Consider the following 21598-nt stretch of genomic DNA (forward strand, 5'->3'; position numbering starts at 1 on the left):
TCTGAGACTTTTCTACCCAGAGACACAAAGGCAGTGCCTGGTGACTGGAGGTCAGATTCCAAGGCAACTGCCAGCCAGAGAGTGTCCTTTAAGAACAGGCTTCAGACAGACCGAGTCCCTCAGACGCTGTGATGCGTTCATTTAACTACCCCCTGGCTCTCCGGGTCCTTTCGTTGGGTTGGAGGGCCCCACCTTCCCTCCAGAACCAGGGCTCCTGCAACTCTTACCGTAAGCGGCCATCCGCAATGCTTCCTTTGTCCACCTTGGTGACAAATATGCCGCAGTCCCCGGGCAAACAAGGCTCATTCATACCTTCCGCCATATCAAACCCCAGTGCCTTCAGATCAACGTCCTCCTGTCAGAGCAGCAGCAGCAGCAGCACAATTTACAAACAGTGGTGAGAAACATCGGCTCTTAAACCGCAAGCCACTCACTCTACTGTGGGGACTGACCCTTCACCATGACTGACAGGGCACTTAGCCCCCAAGATGCAGCCATAAGCAGTTCAGTGAGTCAACCCTCTTGGCCAGTGCAGACACATGTCCCCCGGCACCACCCGGGGGCTCTGCTCTTCACTCCTCGCTCCACATGCTGTGTCCGCACACCCACAGGACACAGGAAGCAATCTGCTGTAACCCAGCCGAACAAGTCCAGGGAAAGGATGTACTTGCACCCTTGGAACCTCCAAACTAACAATCGTGACACTGGGGGACACTGCAAGTGGGCCCTCTACTCCCTCCCCCATCCAAAGTCTTCACATCAGGAGGACAGGGAGAAGAGACGTGAAGAAAGCTTACCGTCTCCCTTTCAAACTCGACAACTTCTGTTTCCCACTCCATGGAATCCGTGTCAATGGCCGAGTCGTGGGAGCTGTGGGCCATCAGCTGCCGGAACCGGGCCTCCTTTTCCAGCTGGGACTCCATCTGCTCCCTGTGAAGAGAGGGAGCCAGGACAAGGGCCTGTGAGGGGGAAATGTCCTGCCCCAGTCACAGTTTGGAAACCAGGTGGACTCCTCATGCCATCCAGTGGGGCTGTCACCTCATACTTCATGTCAGCTCCCAAACAAAGCTAGAGTGCCAGGCCAAGCCTTATTGGGTATCAGTGGGTTTTTATACTGATTTTTTTTTTAAGACTCAGAAATCCTTACATTTATCTAGAGGTTTAATGCAATTCCTATGGAAACGTCAGCAAGACAAGTTCACAGATACAGAGACTACTCTAAAATTTATAGGGAAAGGCCCTGGCCGGTTGGCTCAGTGGTAGAGCGTCAGCCTGGCGTGCGGGAGTCCCAGGTTTGATTCCCGGCCAGCGCACACAGGAGAAGCACCCATCTGCTTCTCCACCCTTCCCCCTCTCCTTCCTCTCTGTCTCTCTCTTCCCCTCCTGCAGCCGAGGCTCCATTGGAGCAAAAAGTTGGGCCGGGCGCTAGGGATGGCTCTGTGGCCTCTGTCTCAGGCCCTAGAATGGCTCTGGTTGCAGCAGAGCGATGCTCCGGATGGGCAGAGCATCGCCCCCTGGTGGGCATGCCGGGTGGATCCCGGTCGGGTGCATGCGGGAGTCTGTCTGACTGCCTCCCCGTTTCCAGCTTCAGAAAAATAAAAAAAATAAAAAAATTTTATAGGGAAAGGCAAAGAAAGTAGAAGAGCAACACCAATTTTTAAAATGAATTAAGTGGGAGGAATCACTCTCCTCGATTTTAAGGCTCTTCACACAACAGTACTCAAGACTGAATGGAGCTGCCAGGAAGACAGACACAGAGATCAATGCAACAGATGAAGGGTCTGGAAATAGCCCCCAGAGCACAGCAGGTCAGAAGTGACTAAACAGAGGAAGGACAATCTCCACTAAGGACGCTGGAGCAACTGCATGTCTGTGGCAAAAACGATGAGTCTCAACCTAAAAACGTACCTTATAGAAAAAAAAGATAACCTCAGAATGTATCACAGATTTAAATGCAAAAAATAGTACAGCAGAAAAATCTTTTGGCGGTTGGTTTAAGGGTTCTTAGGCATAACATAATTCACTGAAAATTAAAAATAAAAAATCAATAAACTGGATTTGATCGAAACAAAAACGTAAGCTCTCAGAAAGACCCCGTTAAGAGGATGAGAAAAAGACTTAGAAACCTTGTCCTATACCCCAGTTACCTTCATATAACACCCTCTTCCCAAAACCTATGCCCAGACCAGCTTCCCAGTTCTCAGGCCTGCCCACTGGGCTCCTGGCACACTCATGACCTACTTTTGTTTCCTGCTCAAGTGAACAAGCTTCAGGTCCACACCTATGGCTGGGCTGTGCTCTCATTGGCCAGCTCCGCGTCCTGGGCAGAGCTCCAGAGCTTCCTCCTGGCCGGAAGCTGTGCATTCACTGCTGACTGCACTCCTCCCATCTCTCTCCCACCGGGCCACCTCTCTTGCTTCTGCAGTCAGGGCTCCCTGTGCAGCAGCACGAACTCAGTCACCAGCATCCCACGCGTCTGAGAACTCAGCAGAGAGGAGACGCAAATACAAATGTGCTGAATGAACAAAGGAACCTGACTTTCTTAGATGGTCCCACAGCTCCAGTGCAATTAGGATGGAAACTTCCTCCATGCTGAAGCCCCAGAGGGCCTAGGCTTAATTTATTCCATCACTTGCTAGACTCAAGGTGGGTCCCTGAAGAGACTGTTGCTTTGCTTCAACCTCTGAAATTTTCTTTGGAGCACTCAAGTCCCACAAGTTCTAGGTTTTTTTTAATAATTGAAACTGCTTGTCTTATGTTAGATATTAATGAATGGGAAGAAGCTGCACTCCATTCTGAAAGGCACAGTTCGAGTGCGCAAGACTTGCACGCTCCTTCACAAGCTTCTCACCCCCACCCCCACCACCCCCGCCAGCTTGGGAGATTCCTGGAATGGACAGAGCCCCTGCTCCTCAACTAGAACCTGGTTTCCAGGCTGCAGTGGTGGCCACTGAGCTCTGCCAAGTTCTCTTCTTAAACCTCGATCTTTGCATTTGCAATCCACTGCTTAGAGGCACCAGGTCTTAAATGACAACCCCTGGGAGCAATGTTGTCACTAAGGGGAGTTGTCTGATATTTATGTTGTCACTAAGGGGAGTTGTCTGATATTCTAAATAGTCTCTTCCAGATGGGTATCCAAATAATAAGGATGGACTACTGAGTGAGTGGTGGTCACAATCACCGCACAGCTCTGCCCCATAATTTGTCGTCGCTGTTCCTTTATGTACTTGTCTCTCTGATGGGCCTGCCTGTGGTCGTCTCCTGCATGCTGTGAGTCCCACAGGGCAGGGACCTGGTCGGCCTGCTCAGCCGTTTCCCCTGTGCCTCCCACAGGCCTGACCCACACAGAACAGGCACACAGTTAGTCCTTGATGAGGTGATAAATGAATGAGGGAGGGAATGAATGAACAATGCACACTTGTCTGTCCCAAACAGACTGGCTGGGAACAGGGACCTTCCTTACTATAAGCCTTAGCACACAGTGCATACCTCCATGTGCTCACCAAAGGGCTATCGTTATCTTCTCTGCCTAAAAATTTCTAATTAACTCTCCACACAGAGGCAGCCTCTGGACCCATTCTACCGCTTGACAGAGTAAGGCAGAGAGAAGGACAGATAGCCAGGCCTTGCCCTGAGAGCAGAGATGGGCACTCACTCCCAGGTACAAGCACAGCCCATGCAGGTGCCCACCCAGCATACTTGAGCTCCTTAAGCTCCCGGCTGACGTCATTCTTCTGTTTGCGAGTGTCATCCAGGCTGCGCAGGGCCTCAGCCAGCTCGGTCACTGCCCTGTCCCGCTCCCGCCTCAGATTGTCACAGAGTGACCTGGTAGAGGGAGCAAAGGCCAAGGTCACCATGAGGGGTGAGGGATGGAAGACCCCAGCCTGCAGTGAACACCCCAGGCGTCTGCCTTGCCCCAGACGCACAGAAATGTTTGAGTGTTTGGAGGTAAGGCCATCAGGCCAACCCCACCAAGGGAAAGAGGTGATGTTGAGGACCCAGGAGAGCAGGCACCCGCCAGCCCAAATTACTGGGCAATGAGCACTGAGCTCCAAATGTCCAGTGCTCATCCCACTGCTTCACCTTCAGTGTGCCTGGGGTTAGTGTCCACCCTCCCCCCAGCTCACCAGCAGGCCCATGTGCTCCAACCGGTGCTAGAGCCAAATGCCTCATAACTGCCCACACGCAGGCCTTTCTAGAGCCGTCCCTACCCCACACCCAGACCAAGCCCCACCCAGACAAGTCACGCCTCACGCATCTCTGCAGCCCCGAGTTCTGCGCGGGTGTCCAGTGCAAACAACTTTTTGCTAAAGAACATGTGGCTTCTGGGACCTGGGACCACCTCAGCCAGTCAGAGAGGAGGTGGGGACAGGGAAGCTGGCAGCGGAGTCTGTGCTCTTTGCCACCCCAAGAACTGCATCCTGTCACTGATGCACCCTGAGAGCCAGTTGCCCTCCCATAACTCTAAATCGCCCCACCCTGAACCTTCATCTCCAGACTGGCCTGGGTAGACATCAGTCTCTCCTTTCAAAGGCCACAAAGGATCTTTCAGAAACTCCCAATGGCCACATCCTTGCTCCCTACCAACACCCCCCCCCACCACCACCACTGCCTCTCCTGCCTCTCCCTCAACCAGTCCACATTCTGGGCTCCCCTTTCCAGGCTCCTGCACCTGCCCTCAGGAGCACTGCCAGCTGCGTCCTGTGACTCTAAGTGCAGACTGGTTCCAGTCACACTCTGGTCCCTGCTCTGCCCTGAGGACAGCATACCTTTGTCCATGACGTTTGCTCAGGCTACAATGCCCTTCCCCTCTCCACATGGGAAAATCCACTCATGTGTAAGCCCTAGTTCAAATGCCATGCTTTTTGGGGAGACCTCCCCATTTGTTCCCCCTGCCTAGTGCCCTGCAGGCCCCCATCACAGCTCTGACTGTGGCCCTGGAACTCCTTGTTCATGTGCTTCCTTCCCCACTACCCTGACAGACCTCCTGCAGCCCCACAGGGCTGGCCCGGCCCCTCAGACATCACACCCACCTGGGGGCCTTGAGGGTCTCCCAGGGCTCTTTGCTCAAGGGACCTAAGATCCTGCACATAGTAGGTGCCTGATGAATACTGACTGAGACAATGCACTTCTGACTGTCGTGTCAGCAGAAGCCCCCTAAGAAAAGAGCCTGGTCGTGTGCTACTTCCAAGGGTCTCAGTGCACACTTGGATGTCTCGGGTGCAGTGAAAAGGAACATTGAGACAGTGAAAAATTCTAATGCTTCTGAGGTGCGGGGAGGGCATCACCTAGGGTGAGAAAGGAAGGATCTATTCACTCTCACCTTGGCTGAACGTGTGACAAATGACTGCCCCCCCAACCTAGTGTGCCATGGGGAGACTGGAGCCCACGCCAGCCTGGGGCACTGTACCGAATGCTGTCTCGCTCTGCCACGATCTTGTCTCGCTCCTGGAAGGCCCAGTCCCGCCGGCATTTGGCCACATCTGCCTCCTGGAGGGCTTCCTTCAGCTCCTGGCACAGAGCCTTACACTGCTTTCGAAGGACTTCAGCCTCCTTGTTGGCTCTCCCAGCATCCATTGTCACCGTGTCTTTGATCTGGTAGGGACAGGGGGAAGCAGAGGAGGTCCTGGGCTTCGGCTCAGAAGCACGACCTGACAGGTGCAGAGGCTGGGGCTAACTCGCGGGAGCTGGATGTAGGAAAACACTGCGATCCATTAAAATTTCAAATCAACTTCTAAGAAGCACTCATATACAGAGCTCCCCCTATGCTCCTCTAATCCTTAGAAAACACGGGGAAATGACAAAGCAACTGTCTACAGCAAAAGTAACTCCTACCTGAGCTCAAAGGCCTTCTGCAGAAGCAAATTACAAAGCAGACGGGGGGGGGGGGGCAGACTGTCTCTGCACTGGCCACCTCCATTCCTGCGCACTAAGAATAAGGAAGACAAATACTCCCCGACTCCACTGCAGACAGCAACGCAGCCTCCACAAATACCAGTTCAAAAAAGATCTCAAAAGTTTAGCCAAGAAACAGAGACGAGGGAGACAGGAAAATGGGTGCAGTCAGCTTCTAACTGCTCTCATCTCCCACGCAGAGCCAGAAGGAACTGGGGACACCTTCACTCGGGGAGGGACAGCGCTCACTCCACTGAGAACTCGCATTTCCCAAGATCAAGTCAAATGATTTCAGTTTTGACCCCCTCCCCCATTTTTATGCAATGTTGAATGTTTGTTTAGTTTGGAAGTTTTTTTAAATTTTATTTTCATTAATTCTCTCAAGAATTTATTGTAGTAATAGGTTTAACAATAACACCTTCTTAAGTATCCATTTTATTGTGTTTCATATTTACATAGTTTTCTATTTGAAACGTGTTAACATGTGGTTTCAAAGAAAGGTCTTTCCATCGGACCCTGGATAATCAGCTCGAGCTGAAGGCCGGAGGTGGGAGCAGAGCCCAACGCCAGGGTATTGGGCAGCAGCTGCCCTTGTTCCCATCTCCACCCCCTTCCGGTGCTCCCCACCATCACTAGTCTCCAAAATGAAAACACCCCAAAAACAGTTTCCTTAGGAGAAATGGTAGAAGTACAATATGTAGTTTTATTGAGAGGGAAGAGGAGGAATAAGGTATCTTAAAAAGGGCAGTAGAATTGGGGAGCTGAGGTCCAAGCCCCTGATTACACTGATGAGGAAACGCAGGGTCCAGGAAATTGCTGCCCCCAGGTTCCACCTTGGGGAACGGAGCCCAGAGCCCAGGTCTCCAAGACTCTGCTCCTGTGCATCCTCCTCCACCCCACGCAGCTCTCAGTCTGCAAAAGCACCCCACGACAACCTTCTGCCGCCCTGGCAGATGGGCCACAGGCTAAGGAAGAGGTGGGCTGGTTTTCACAAGACACTCACTCCACCTAGGCAGCAGGCCAAGGAGAAAGGCCCCGGGGCTGCACTCAACCCTGTGCAGGGGCAGAGCCCATACCAGAAGGTCTTGTCAGGCCAGGGGGAGAGTAAGTCCCGCCCACTCAAACCTTAGAGCCAAAACGGCCCAGGCACAAACCTGGCCAACTTGGGGCAAGTCGGGAGTGGTCTCGTCAGAAAAGCCAGACGAAGTAGAGGAGGACCTGAGGGTTTCAGCTCTGGAAGCTGCCAAGGTTGGGGTGAGGGCAGGAGCTGTCCGCTCCGGACTGCTCACTCGGATCGGTGCCTAGAAAAGATTCCTGCCTCAGCTGACAGGCAGACTTGACACCCAGCCAATGCCCCCTGCAACGGCCGGGAACCAGGCTCCGGCTGAAGGGCATGCAGGAGTGCAGGCAGCAGAGCGGAGCACCGGCGCCTGCAGAGCATGCGCCTTGGGAGCCGGTGGTTCTTCCTGCTTCTCCGTGCTTCCCACAGCCCAACAAAGGGCATGGCCAAGCTCACAGTTCATGCTCCACACGGGGCTAGAGTCCTGCCCAGCTCCCTGCCTGTGCTGGAGACGTCACCCCTGGTACAGTCCTGCCCCGGCTCCCTGCCTGTGCTGGAGACGTCACCCCTGGTACAGTCCTGCCCCGGCTCCCTGCCTGTGCTGGAGACGTCACCCCTGGTACAGTCCTGCCCAGCTCCCTGCCTGTGCTGGAGACGTCACCCCTGGCTGTCAAAGCTTTCCTCTTCATCTCTGTTTTTCTTACTGGTAACAACACTCTCCAACCACTGAGCTCTCAGATGCGAAACTGTAAAAACGATTTGATGGGTTTTCTAGGATAATTACCAAGTTCTAATACACTATACTCACTTATTAAAATTCTCTCATCATGGTCTTTCAAAAATTTCACCAAAGTAAATTCTTCTTTTCACAATAGCTTTCACCTTGATGGTCTGGAAGTCTCATTCCCTTGATAGGAAATTGCCACTAGTTGGCCCATTTTTGCCTACAAAAACAATTCCAGAGTAGCTAATAATCACTTTAATAATAAAGACTCAAATCATTCCTACTTTGTGCAGACACTGTTCTAAATGTGTTTCAATATTAAATCATGTGACTGTCACAGCCACTCGTGACAGAGATGCTGGCCAACATCACTTCCATTTTGTAGATGAGGAAACTGAGGCCCAGAAAGGTATGAGGTCACATGACTGAGAAGGCCCGCGCTCCAAGCACAGGGCCTGTGCTCTTGCGTCCATGACGCCCAGCACTACCTGGCATCAGGAGTGTCACTATCCACACACAGCCTCACACAGCCCCAGCCACCCCTTGGGCATCAGCTGCTCCTCGTGCTGGGTCCAGGGGGCTCGGGCTCTGACCGTTCAACGTCCACCTTCCCCTGCCAATTTGTTCGACCTATCCCACCTGGCTTATCACTTCTCACAGACCAATTCTGAAGGCTACATTCCAACTGACCTATAAAGAAAAGGAGAATGAGAGGCACTTCAATAGGGAAAAAAAGTCTGCTACAACCAAATTCAGCAGCTCTAAAACAGAGCCACAACACTGAGCGACAGGATGGGAAGGGACTCTCAAATCTGCACTTGGGGGTGAGAGGTCAGCGATGAGGCTCCAGGACCAGGAGGAAGGATGCAAAGAATCCACACGGATCCCTCAGGAGCCAAGCTAAGTGGCCTAACTTGAACACTGAAGCCTAGGCTCCTACCCTGGAGGCATGTCCCTAAGGAGCAAGCCTGGAGCCGCAGAGTACAGTACACCATCTTCCCAGCAGGAGCGGGGCTGCCCCTGCAAGATGCTGGGAGAAAGATGCCCTAAGGGTGCTCTTCTGGATTCACGGGTCAAAGGTATCTATGGCTTTGGGAAGTCGGCCCTGGGATCTTGCTTCTTAATGAGCAAGTCCTTGAGACCTTCAACACAAGACTAACCAACAATTACTTGATCATAGGTTTGAGTGAGAGCGTTTGTGCATGGAGTACATGCGTGTCTGGGCATGTCACCTGATATTTATTCCACACTGTAACACTGTAAACTGTGATGGGCCAAGACCATGGCTGGACCTCCCCCTGCAGCTCTGTAGCTCAGATCAGAGCTGGGCACTGAGTGCAGCTGGCTTGGCCTTCTCCCAGGCACTGTCCGAAGCCCAGCCAGCAGGCAGGCCTCATGTGAGAAGATCTCCACTCTGACTCCGGAGCAGCTGCTATCAGACACCGTGTGTGCCACGGCCCTTCCTCCCTCGCTGCTTCCCCAGAGCCCGGGCAGCAGTGCCCGCTGGCCAGCGCCCGGCCACCTACCTGTCGCAGGGCCTCCATCTCCTCACTGGCTGCCTTCTTCTCCGATGTGCTACTTTTCAACTTGGACTCGGCCAGCTCCACCTCAGTCTGCAGCTTGTCCAGCTCAGAAATGACCTGGTCACGCTCACTCATGATGAGCTTGTACTCGCTGTACACTGCATCCCGCTCCTCCTTATACTTCTCTGACTCCTTGGCGGTCTTTGCCTGGGTAGTCCTCAGCTCAGTCAGCTCTGATTGCAGCAGCTCCATCTCCCACTGCAGGTCCTTGTTCTGGGCCGTGGCCTTGTTCAACTCATGGTGGATCGCCTCAAACCTGGGGGGGGGGGGGGAAGGCAGCCAGGACGTGGGGGGTGGCAGAGACCTGCCTGGTCAGCTCTGCCGTGCTGGACAGTCAAGCATGAAGTTTCAAATGAGGTCATTCTACACACCCCTAAGAGAGAACAGTCACGGAGCACCCATGTCCCTGGACCTGAAATTTTTCTCAGCCTTTACAGATACCAAAAGTTGAATTGAGGACTTCATGCCCTCTGTTCTACTAGAAACAACAGCAAATTTCTTCCACGGTCAAGCTACGTAATTATTTTTCCTTCTTTTTCCAAGTGAGAGGAGGGGAGATAGAGAGACAAACTCTCACATGCACCCTGACTAGGATCTATTTGGCACACCCCGTGTGGGGCAGATGCTCGGCCCATCTGGAGCTATGCTCACAACCAAGCTATTTTTAGCACCTGAGGTGGAGGCCATGGAGCCATCCTCAGGGCCCAAGCTGATGTACTCAAACCATGGCTGCTAGTGGAGAGAGAGAGAGAGAGAGAAAGAGAGAGGGAAAGGGAAGTGGGAAGGATGGAGAAGTAGATGGTCAGTTCTGTGTGCCCTGACTAGGAATTGAACCCAGGACATCCACACGCCAGACTGACACTCAACCACTGAGCCAGCCATCCAGGGCCAGGCTACACTATTTTTTTTAAATGCTAGTACCACAGCATATGAGAGATAAAAGCGGCCTTAACAATTATTTAATCCAACCATTTCATTTTCCAAATACAGAAAAAAAGGAGAGGTATGTGGCTGGCCGAAAGCGACCAGGTTTGTGTGAGGGCACAGCTCAGTCCTCCCGAGCCAGGAGGTCCCTTCCACATAGGAAACTGCAAAGTAAGTGCTGATAGCTGTAGAGTAGCATTTCTGAAAGCGGTCCAGTTCAGCATGGTGCTCCATTAAATAAAGAAGTATGTTCTCTGATGAGTCATGTTTGGGGAACACTACATTTTGTACCCCCTCTTGGACAGGCTCGTGCTCAGGACCAGAATGAAGGCTCTGAGAAGTTCCACTACAGGCACCTGCCCACGTGCAACCTAGCAGTTCCCAAAAGTTTCTATATCAAGAACACTTTTCATACGAAACCAATGAATGTTCCGGGGCACTGGCAAATCTGCAGAAATGTACTTTATGAAATACTGTTGGAGGCCAGGGCTCACATCCCTACCAATTATATACCTTAACAGAAAATAAAATTTTGGAAGAAACAATGCCGATGACAATTAACTTTGCTATTTGCTAGGTGGGTGATTGACAGGGGAAGAGGCTTATGAGAGCCCTCAGGAATGGGATGGTCAGAACATCCCAAGTTGTTCAACTGAGAGGAAGAACAACAACTCCCAGGATACACTGAGGTTCAAGAAAATGTTTCCTGGAAACAAGCATGTTTTGATTGAAAAAGCACAAATCTCTGTGCTGTTTTTACTCTCTGGGGTGTCTGGGAGACTTGCAGATAGCCACATGCCCACATGGGAAAGTGGCCCTGAGGCAAAGCCAGTTCAGTTGGCCCCTGGCCATCCTCTACCCTCAGTGGCCGCCAGCGCCTACCTCCGCAGGGAGAGGGCACACTGGTGCTGCAGCTGGATGGCCGTGTCCCTCTGCTGGGTCAGCATGTTCGCCTGCTTCAGCAGCCGCTGGTTCTCCTCCTCCAGCTGCTCCAGGCGGCTTAGGTCCGAGTTGTGGACGGCAACCTTCTCACTGTACCGCTTCCTGAGGGCGTCGTAGTCCTTCCGAACCACTTCCAGCTTGTCCATGGCCGTGTCATACAGCTTGTTGAGAATTTCTGATGACCCGTTGTGCTTCAACACCTGGGGACCAGAGAGTCACGCTTACTAAGCGTCTGGGGGGCAGGAGGAAGGACAGACTGACCACTCTTACCTCCCTGTGTCTGAGAGTAGAACTGCCTTCCAGGAAAAGGAGGCCACGAGCTTTGGCCTTTGGAGCCTCGAGGTCTGATCCACAGGCCCAGCAGTTAGGCTGGGTGATTCATTCATTCATAAACATTTCTTAAGCAGTGTGCAGAGGAGAGCTACCCCAGCAGGCCCAAGTTAGAAAGGCCTGCTTGCAAGTTCACCCTTGGCTGTTGTCTGGGAACTTGAGTGGCAAATAGTTCTCTATACCAATATAAAGCTTACCCCAGGTGGTAAGAGGGGCTCCTAGTGCCTGGACCCAACAAACAGCACAGGCTGGGCACTGCTTCCTCCCGGGAGTCTGAATCTCAGTGCATGCTAGGAGCAGTGCCTACGGGGCCAGCCCGCAGGAAAAACTCTGGGCAAGGAGCACCTCAGGGGCTTCCCTGACAACACACACAGTTCCCAAGTGCTGTCACAATTCAGGACTGGGGAACTGAGCATGCCCTGTGTCACTCCACAGGGAGGACTTTGAGAACCTGGACGTGCTTTCCTCTGCCCTTCGTCCCACACACCTCTTCTCTTTGCAGACTCTGCTTTATGTCCTTCCACTGAAGTGAATTTCAGCTGTCAGGATGACTACACACAGAGTCCTGTGAGGACACCTAGACAATTACCAAGCCCAGGAGCAGTGTTAAGGGCCCCAACACAAATGTCTGACATGTTTCAGTGATGTGCTAGATGCCAGGGAAGGCAGACAGGACACACAAAGACTGTGGCTTGTGTACCTTTATCCTGATGGGAGGGTGTGGATGCACAGATGGGACAGATATAGCAAGGTAGGCAGATGGAAAGAAGAGAGACACACAAAATAAAATACCTTCTGAGCATAATAAGAGCCATCGAGAAAAAAAGTAAAGTGGGATAATGAGCTGGAGAGATGTAAAGCAGCAAGCAGCCGGTGTGAGAGAGGTTGAGGCCTAAGGAGGTCTCTAAGAAAGCGACTTCTGAGCTTGGACTCCAACGAAGAGCAGCCTAGAGCATACCTGGCAGAAAGGTGAGCAAGTACACAGGCCCTGAGGCAGGAACCACTGCGTGTTCTATGCATCAAGAGGAGGCAGGACAGAGTGCCAGGAGCCCAGTGGACAAGGAACAGTGGGTTCAAATGGAGGCTGGAGAAGCAGGCACAGCTTCAAGACTCACAGCCAAAACTGTGTCCCGGGGAGACAGGAACTGAGGAGAGTTTTAAGCAAGAGCAAATTACAGGTTCACCCAGGACACTGTTCTCAAGAATAAACAAGATGACTCAAGAGGTTTCCAGGGACCTGCTGACCTCTGCTGAGCACCTCGGGGGGTCCATGCCCTCTGGCAGGTCCCTCTACTTGGGCTTTCAGTTTCCTTATTCCGCAGTATGCCTCAAACTACGAGCTGAACCAGAAAAGCTAGCCTAACCGTGCAAGCCCCAACAGTCCCGGCATCGTCCGGCATGCCCAGCGTGCACTCTGGGTTACTGGAAGATCTCTGCAGCCCAGAGAACCAGAGCCTGAAACGACTGAGGCCAGGCGTGCCCCCTGTTCCTGAGCCTCACGGATGCCGTGCTTTCTTACACACGGAAGGCCAGACCTACTACCCGCTCAGGGCTTCCAGTCCTTTCCTTCAAACAAAACCTTACAAGGACACCAAAGGACAATAGGCTCCTTGGGCAGTTAAAATCTTCATTATTTGAAAAATACTTCGCTGCTGCATAAAGGACTGCACACTGACAAATGGGAAAGAACCACTGAGCCCCACTCTATTGTATAAAGTCTTTTTTTTTTTTAAGAAAAAAGGTCTTTTTTTTTTTTTAAGAAAAACAATGAGACTCTTCCAAACACACAGAAAAGCATAGGAAATAGAGTAATAAAATTTTAAGGGCCCACCACTTAGCTCTAATCTTAACATCTTGCCATATGTGCTGAACTATATTTTTCACAGAAAGATAATATTACCAGTGGTGTTGCTTGAGCCCCCAATGCACCCTTCTTATCCCACCCCCCCTCCAGAACTGCTCCCCTGGATTTGCTGTCAATCATCTCCATGCACAACAGTTTACTTATTTCACTTAAGTATTCATAAATATCTAGTGGCACCATATTACATGTACTTCTTTTTCCTAATGCTGTTTTTGAGGTTCAGTCAAGTAATGCAGGCAGGATATCCGGCATTGATCCATCTCACACTCTCCTTTTTCTGTTTGATGAACATTGACATTCTCTCTCTCTCTCTCTCTCGCTCACTCTCTCGCTCTCTCTGGCTGTATAAATAATACTGCCATGAACAGTTGTTTCTGTTTCCTCTCCCACACCTATGAGATCTCTCTCTAGAAGTAGAGTGGCCAAGTGTCGGGATATAAACTCTCACTTTCTGTACAATTCCAAATCGCTCTACCAATGTATGACCTACTAGCTGTGGGACAAGCTCCGAGAGTTACCATCCTCAACGTATCCTCATCAAGAGTTCAGTCAGGTATTTCCTGTGGTAAATACACATAACCTGAAACTGTCCTAATCACTTTTAATGTGTAAGTATACATTCGGTAGTGCTATGTATACTCACATTACTGTGCAACCATCCTGCAAATATTTTCATCCTGCAAACTGAACAACTCCCCGTGGCCCCTCCCCAGGCCCTGGAAAGCGCTCTTCTCCTTTCTGTCTCTATGCACCTGATTGCTCTAGGTACCACCTACAAACTGAATCATACACTAGTAATTTTTTTTGTGACTGATTTCATTTAGCATAGTGTCCTCAAGGTTCATCCATGTTGAAGTATGTGACCAAATTTCCTTCCTTTTTGAAGATGAGTAATATTCCATTTCATGTATGCACTGCATTTCATTTATCCATTCACTCAGCAAGGCCTCCTGGGCTGCTCCCACTTCCTGGCTATTGTGAAACAGATGTTTTAAATTACTGTCAATCTCATGGACAAAAACTAAGATCTCTCTCTCCTTTTTATTTTTATTTTATTTATCCATTTTTAGAGAGGAGAGAGACAGAGAGGGAGAGAGAGGAGAGAGAGACAGAGAGAGAGAAGGGGGGAGGAGCTGGAAGCATCAACTCCCATATGTGCCTTGACCAGGCAAGCCCAGGGTTTCGAACTGGCGACCTCAGTATTCCAGGTTGATGCTTTATCCACTGCACCACCACAGGTCAGGCTCTCTCTCTTTTTTTTTTAACTTACATTCTAATTATTAAAAAGACCGAGTAACTCTCCTCATGTTTACCTACTACATACATTTTCTCTACCTTTCTCTCTTCCTTTCTTTTTGTAGAGTTTATTTTTAAATTCCAGGTACTAATCATTCCTAGTTTTATTTATCACAAATATCTGTTCCCAATATGTGGCTTTAAAATTTTCTTGTAGTGTCTTCGCTATATTAAACTTTCACATTTTAATACTGTAAAATCTATCAATCATTTCCTTTGGTAGTTTCATTTCAGAAGTTCTTTCCTACCTTCCTTGATGACACAAAGATAGTCTATTATTTTTCTGACAAGTACTAGTTCATGTTTTATGTTTAAATCTTTAAACTAGTTGGCCTATAGTTTTGTGTATGGTATGAGATAAGAGATGTAACATTATTCTCCACAAATCACTGGGGGGAAAAAAATCACCGGAAAAGTAAGTGGGTTCCTGAGTGCAGGACAGAATGAGGACAGGACATCGTCTGGCACAGTGCTCAGCACTGAGGGCTCTCTGAGAAGGGCATCCCACAAGGACATGTGCTCAACACACGCACCACGACACACAGCCAATGAATGCAGGCTCTCCTGACTCCCAGGTCAATCAGGGCTTCTCTACTCACATCTAGTAATGGCCCAGCTTCTAGAAAGGACTGCCCTTGGCAAGTATCTCAAACATATAAATTGAAAATCACTTCAGATTTTTTACTCTCTACGCATCCTTTAAGCCAGGTGAGGAACCCCAGTGGTTTGCTGCAGAACAAAGGCACTGCACCATTCCTATGTCCCCCACAAGGTGGCAGCCCTGGGTAGCCGAGTCCAATGCTCTCCTGCAGTTCCCCCTTTCAGGGTTCATTAAAAAACAAACTAGCCTGACCTGTGGTGGCGCAGTGGATAAAGTGTCGACCTGGAAATGCTGAGGTCGCCGGTTCAAAACCCTGGGCTTGCCTGGTCAAGGCACATATGGGAGTTGATGCTTCCTGCTCCTCCCCCCCCTTCTCTATCTCTCTCTCCTTTCTCTCCCTCTCTGTCTCTCCTCTCTAAAAATGAAAAAAATAATAATAAATAAATAAATATCTTTAAAAAAACTGAAAAAAAACCCAAACAAACTAATTTTTAAGGCACCCTTAAAATGATGCAAAGACAGACCACATTCAGGGCACTGGCCCAGCAGAGCCCACCTCCATGACAGAATCTGGAGTCTACACCATGGCTTGACCTTTCTTCAAAGGCAATCATAGACATGATCCCAAAATGCCCTGTGAGGAGCTTGGATCAGCGCCTGCATGACAGTCCGGGGCAATCCAGGGACAGTCCAGGGTCACAGTTCCCAGTGAGATGGGGCTGGTCAGGGGAAATCCCAGAGCAGACCCTGGGATCCACTCTGATGCTCGCGCCACCTGCGACAGTGTGGTGGGGCTCAGGGACAGAAGGGCCTATGCTCCACACTCGACAGGTAGAAACTGCACGAGGTCTTGTTTATTGTGAGCTAAAATCGACCTTCCTCAACTTCTAACCTCTCATTCTCAGCTAACCGTGCAGACCTTCCCCCACAGAACAGCATCTTTATATTCAAAAAGGCTCATGGCCCCCAGACTCTTCTCAACTTTCCTCTACAAACAGGGAACAGAAGTGTGCCTGTGGTAAGGTAATCAAAAGCATCTGAAAAAATCTGGGGGAATCACAGCCGTAGCTAACTCCAGAGAATTCTTGGAAAACTATCCTATTAGTCTAGAATTTTTTCCTTTTGATCATTAGATTATGTTCATAGCAGAAGTCCCACAAATGCACGCACACACATTCTCAGTAACAATCAAACATTTAGCTTCCCAGCTAAGGCTATAATGGAAGTCTGCGTAAGAAAGAGAATATATCAGTTTGACCCAGAATTCTCAAATGAGAACGGCTGTAAACTTCTCATCTCAAGCAGGCAGCATCTTTAGAGGTGACTTCCCCCTAGACTGTGAAGGGACCAGTGAGTGAGAAGGGGACAGAAGTGCAGAAGGGAGGCACAAAGCCACGGTCTAGTTCCACCCACACAGCAAGGCAGCAGCCACATCTGAGCCACTGCCTGCAGCGAGGCCCGCAAGACAACTGCCCTTGTCAGAAAGTGCACTGGTCAGCCTGACCAGGCGGTGGCGCAGTGAATAGAGCATCGAACTGGGACATGGAGGACCCAGGTTCGAGACCCCGAGGTCGCCAGCTTGAGCACGGGCTCATCTGGTTTGAGCAAAGCTCACCGGCTTGAACAAAGGCTGCTGGCTCAAGCAAGGAGTCACTAGCTCTGCTGTAGCCCCACGGTCAAGACACATATGAGAAAGCAATCAATGAACAACTAAGGTGCCACAATGAAGAACTGATGCTTCTCATCTCTCTCCCTTCCTATCTGTCTGTCCCACTCTCTGACTCTTTCTGTCTCTGTCACACACACACACACACACACACACACACACACACACACACACACAAAGTGCACTGGTCAGAAGTCCTCGTTCTCTCAGGGCCTCTCTGTGAGGCGTGCTCATCAGAGGATAAGACACACCTTTCCTGGGCTATCTGGGAAAAGAAGTTAACTTTCATGAATTACCCAAGAAAAAGGTATATTTAAAGACAGGGGAGCCTGACCAGGTGGTGGCGCAGTGGATAGAGCATCGGACTGGGACGTAGAGGACCCAGGTCGAAACCCAGAGGTCGCCTTATTGAGCATGGGCTCATCTGGCTTGAGCATGGGATCACTGGCTTGAGCGTGGAATCATAGACATGAGCCCATGGTCACTGGCTTGAGCCCAAAGTTGCTGGCCTGAGCAAGGGGTCACTCATTCTGCTGTAGCCCCCAGTCAAGGCACATATGAGAAAGCAATCAATGAACAACTAAGATGCTGCAACGGTGAACTGATGCTTCTCATCTGTTTCTGTCTGTCTGTCGCTATCCCTCTCTCTGACTCTGTCTCTGTCAAAAAAAAAAATACGTTTCCCAAATAAAAAGCAATGCTTTGGACACTGCAGTTTTACCTCTAAGAATCCCTTTAGAAAATACCCACAAAGGAATGTAACTGAGCCCACCAAAAATCATCTGCAATAGGAAAAAGTGTAGACAACCCAGAGTCTCAACACACACAGAAGGGTGTTAAAAATTACTGACAATTAAACTATGAAGTATCTTGTTGGATGTTCCAAATTTACAGAAAAATAGACCGATGATACAGAGTTAAAAAAAAAAAAAAAGGCAGGTGGCAGAAAATAAAACAAAAGTTTGTGTGTTTGGTATGACATAGAAAATGTCAAGTAGTTCAGAGAGGTGGGTCATCTCTAGGGGGTGGTACTAGTGTGGGAAGGAGACTTCACTGTGCCTGAGGTTTTCTTCCTTTTTTGTGAGACTATGCATTGTGGCAGTCAAGAGAGACAATGCAAAGTGCCCTGTCTCGCAATCTCTGCCCAGGATCTCTTGGACATTTCTGACGCAAATGCGAAGAATTCAATGGCGCACTCTGACCAAGGTACCCTGGGGACGGGACCGCCATGCGGAGACACACACACACACACACACACACACACACACACACACAGAGAGAGAGAGAGAGAGAGAGAGAGAGAGAGAGAGAGACCTGTCTGCTGCACTCAAGTGGGAGAAGGCCCAGACCCTGGCCTGTCGTGCTGCACCCCACCCCCACCCATTTCCTCAGAGACAAAACATGCAGAGGCCTGGGGAGCCCCACAAATCCCTCAAGCAAACATGCAAGTCAAACAGCACCATTTACCCCGCAAGGGCCTCTTCAAGTTAACAAGGCGTGGGAGGAAACAGACAACAAAACCAGCCTTGTCCAGCAAGCTCAACCTTTGCCCTCAGGCCCTGTGGGGAGGAGACCTGTGGCCACCCCCATGTTCCCTGCTTCCTCTGCTGCTGACCTACCCAAGGCCTGAGATCCGCTCAGCCCAGGCGCCTATCCCTGACCTGGTGAAGGCTGGGGACAGCAGGTGGCCCTGGCAGCTCAGAGACTCACCTAGAGCCAGCAGTGCCTCCTCTCCTGGTGGAGGTCCCAAGGTGGCACGTGGTAAGGGGCACCAGTCCAGCTGGGCAGAGATGGGGAAACTCGCTGACCACTATAAAAACTACCCCCCTCATGGTCACAGCTGCAGGAAGAGAGAGAACAAGGAATAGGATGGAGGGTGGAGGAGAAAACCTTCCCGTGTCATTTACGGGAAGAACCAGAAAGGTGGGGGTAGGAGGGGTAAGCTCAGCCTGGCTGTTTGCACAAACTGTGAAAGGTCTAAGGGAAGACAGAGAATGACAAGGTGATAACTGGACTCTTGTTTTGAGATATAATTCACCTACCATAAAATTCACCCTTTAACGTGCACAATTCAGTGGTTTTTGGCATAGTCACCAGGTTGTGCACCAACCACCACTATCTAATTCCAGAGTATTCCATCTCCCCCAAAAGAAACTGGTACCCATTCGCAGTCCCTGTCCTTCCAGCCCCTCTGCCCTCCCCCCACCGTAGGCACCCACTGTCCACTTTGTGTCTCCAGAGACTTCCCCACTCTGGACCACTCATATAAATGAACTCACACAATATATGGGCTTTGAGGACGGCCTTCTTTCATTCAGCACAGTGTAGCAGGTACCAGTACCTAACTCCTTTGAATGCTGAATCCCAGCCCATTGTGTGGAATCCCAGACAATACCACCTTCCACTTATCCTTTCATCAGTCAGGGACATTTGGGAGCTGTCCACTTTGTGGCTGTTATGAACATCCACACAGTTTTTGTGTGGACATGTGTTTGGAATCCTCTTGGGTATATACATCAAAGTGAAATTGTGGGCTCATCCAGTACTGTGTTTAAGAGTCTGAGGAACACAGTTTTCCACAGTGACTGCACCATCTTACATTTCCAACAGTGTACGAGGGCTGTGACTACTCCCCATCGTCAGTGAAAGGAGATTTTAATCAGCCTTGACAGCACTGGAATAAAAACAATGACAGCAAATATTTACTCTGTGCTTCGGACACGCAGGCACACAGGACCACCACCGCAGGCACACAGGACCACCACCGCAGGCACACAGGACCACCACCGTTTCATCTGTGGTGTCTTCTAGCCTCCGGGACGACAGTATGAGATCAGCTCAGCTGCACTGAGAAAGCCCGCTCTGCCCCTTTCTAGCAAGGCTGTGGGGCTGCCTCTAGACTCAGAGCCACAAACACATTTCAAAGTATGAATCGCTCAAAGAAAAACAAAATCCAAACTGAATCCCAAGACAAAAGGTTAACTGAGCCACGTTCAGACCAAGGTGGAAAAAATGTCAGCAAACAAGTAAGCAAGACCAAGTGTACAGGTGGAGACAGGTGGCCTGCCTTCGGCTGGGCAGCCGGCACTCGGCCCAGTGAGGGACGCACGGTCAGCGCCCACCCCGGCCTCAAGCGCACCTGCCTGCGCGGCACCACCCAGCACATCCCGCCCGCTGCACAGGGCTTCTGCAGAGGGTTTCCTCTGGAGTAAAAATGGTTTGCCTCTCAACAACTGAAAACTCACAGTCTATACCCTTTGCTCTAGGAAGCTCTGTGGACATGCAGGGGAGGGGTCTCTGGAGGGGAACGCAACGCACTCAACACGGTACCAAACATGGATGGGGATAGCACTTCTCTCGGCACCTCATTTCACCCTCGGAGCAATGCTCCCAGAGCACAGCGGCCTCGGTCCTGGAACTGTTATGGGGACGGGAAAGGGAAGTGGAACGTGCTGAAGCCGCTTTCCTGAGACCAGGCAGCAGGGGACAGTGGCGTCTCCCAGGGTGGCAGGGGTGCTGTAGCTGGCCTCCTGCTGCCCTGGCCTGCACTTCCTCCCCTCTCACAAACCTGCCCATCACCAAGGCTCCAGCAGGGCCTACCAACTACCACCCCAAACCTAATCCCACACAACCAAGCTGCCTAAACCAAAGGCACACAAAGAAGACATCAGATAAGTCCAAGTGTGTCACTTCAGGGCTCCTCACTGGGCTGCACTGGGCATCCCACACAAGACTCAGCAAAGAGCCGAGAAAGGAGTTCAACAACATGAGCCAACTTTTCAATAAAATACAGTTTACAATGGGAAATACTGAAAACAGCAAAAGAGTCGGTCAGCAAGAGACTGGTAAAACCAACAACCACAGTGCTCTCTGTAGCTCCACACTCAGCAGCAGTTACACACAAGGAAACAGAGTTTGCACTGAAATAGAAAGATTCACACAATATACATCTGGCAAAAAAATCAGTGTTAGCAACAAACCACCACATGATTCTTTGTGAAATAAATTAACATGATATAAGGGTTCTATGTGCACATATAAAAATCTCAAACTTTTCACTTGTAGCTCACTTATGGTAGTTATGTCTTGGGAGTAAAACAGAATGAATTCTTTTTATTTAAAAAATGTCTGTTTTGTTGGATTCTTTTATTATGCTATAAAATGAATATTAATTCTGCATTAAAATAGTATAAAAATTAAAAGAGAGCCCTGTCCTTCCCCTTTCTGAATAATTTAACCTGACAGCCCCAGGTGAGACAGAGCAGAACATGGGCCACAGCAGGGTGTACTCTTGTGATGCCACCGAGCTCGCATCAGAGCCTGCACAGGTGAGGAGGGGCGTGAGAAGGGGAGGGCTGAGGAGGGAGTGCGTGGGGCACGAGGGCCCAAAAGGATGAGAGGGCGGTGGCGGCGTGGGGAAGGGGTTACGGAGCAGATGGGAGGAGGTTGCACAGTGGGGTGGACCAAGTAAGTCAATACCTAAAAAGTAATAAGAACCAGCCTGACCGGAGGTGGCGGAGTAGGTAGAGCAGGAGTTCCCAAACTGTGGCCCCCTGAGGCCATTTATCCGGCCCCCGCCGCACTTCTGGAAGGGGCACCTCTTTCATTGGTGGTCAGTGAGAGGAGCATAGTTCCCATTGAAATACTGGTCAGTTTGTTGACTTAAATTTACTTGTTCTTTATTTTAAATATTGTATTTGTTCCCGTTTTGTT

The 21598-nt window shown here is 50.3% G+C and overlaps 1 protein-coding gene across 2 annotated transcripts in view; it reads right to left on the reverse strand.

Annotated features, from left to right (window-relative positions):
* The window catches only part of DLG5 (discs large MAGUK scaffold protein 5), a 116971-nt gene that overhangs the window by 28726 nt on the left and 66647 nt on the right, over nucleotides 1-21598 (reverse strand). Inside the window, exons 6-12 of one of the 2 annotated variants that reach the window (XM_066242928.1) lie at nucleotides 11069-11328; nucleotides 9206-9518; nucleotides 7050-7196; nucleotides 5411-5595; nucleotides 3700-3825; nucleotides 798-930; nucleotides 228-355 (exon numbers count right to left, since the gene is read on the reverse strand). In XM_066242928.1, the coding sequence (XP_066099025.1) occupies nucleotides 228-355; nucleotides 798-930; nucleotides 3700-3825; nucleotides 5411-5595; nucleotides 7050-7196; nucleotides 9206-9518; nucleotides 11069-11328 (1292 nt within the window). The remainder of the gene's footprint in view (nucleotides 1-227; nucleotides 356-797; nucleotides 931-3699; nucleotides 3826-5410; nucleotides 5596-7049; nucleotides 7197-9205; nucleotides 9519-11068; nucleotides 11329-21598) is intronic. The other variant, XM_066242929.1, reaches the window with a different exon arrangement.

Source organism: Saccopteryx bilineata, chromosome 9 (assembly GCF_036850765.1).
Source record: "Saccopteryx bilineata isolate mSacBil1 chromosome 9, mSacBil1_pri_phased_curated, whole genome shotgun sequence".
Taxonomy (NCBI): Eukaryota; Metazoa; Chordata; class Mammalia; order Chiroptera; family Emballonuridae; genus Saccopteryx; species Saccopteryx bilineata.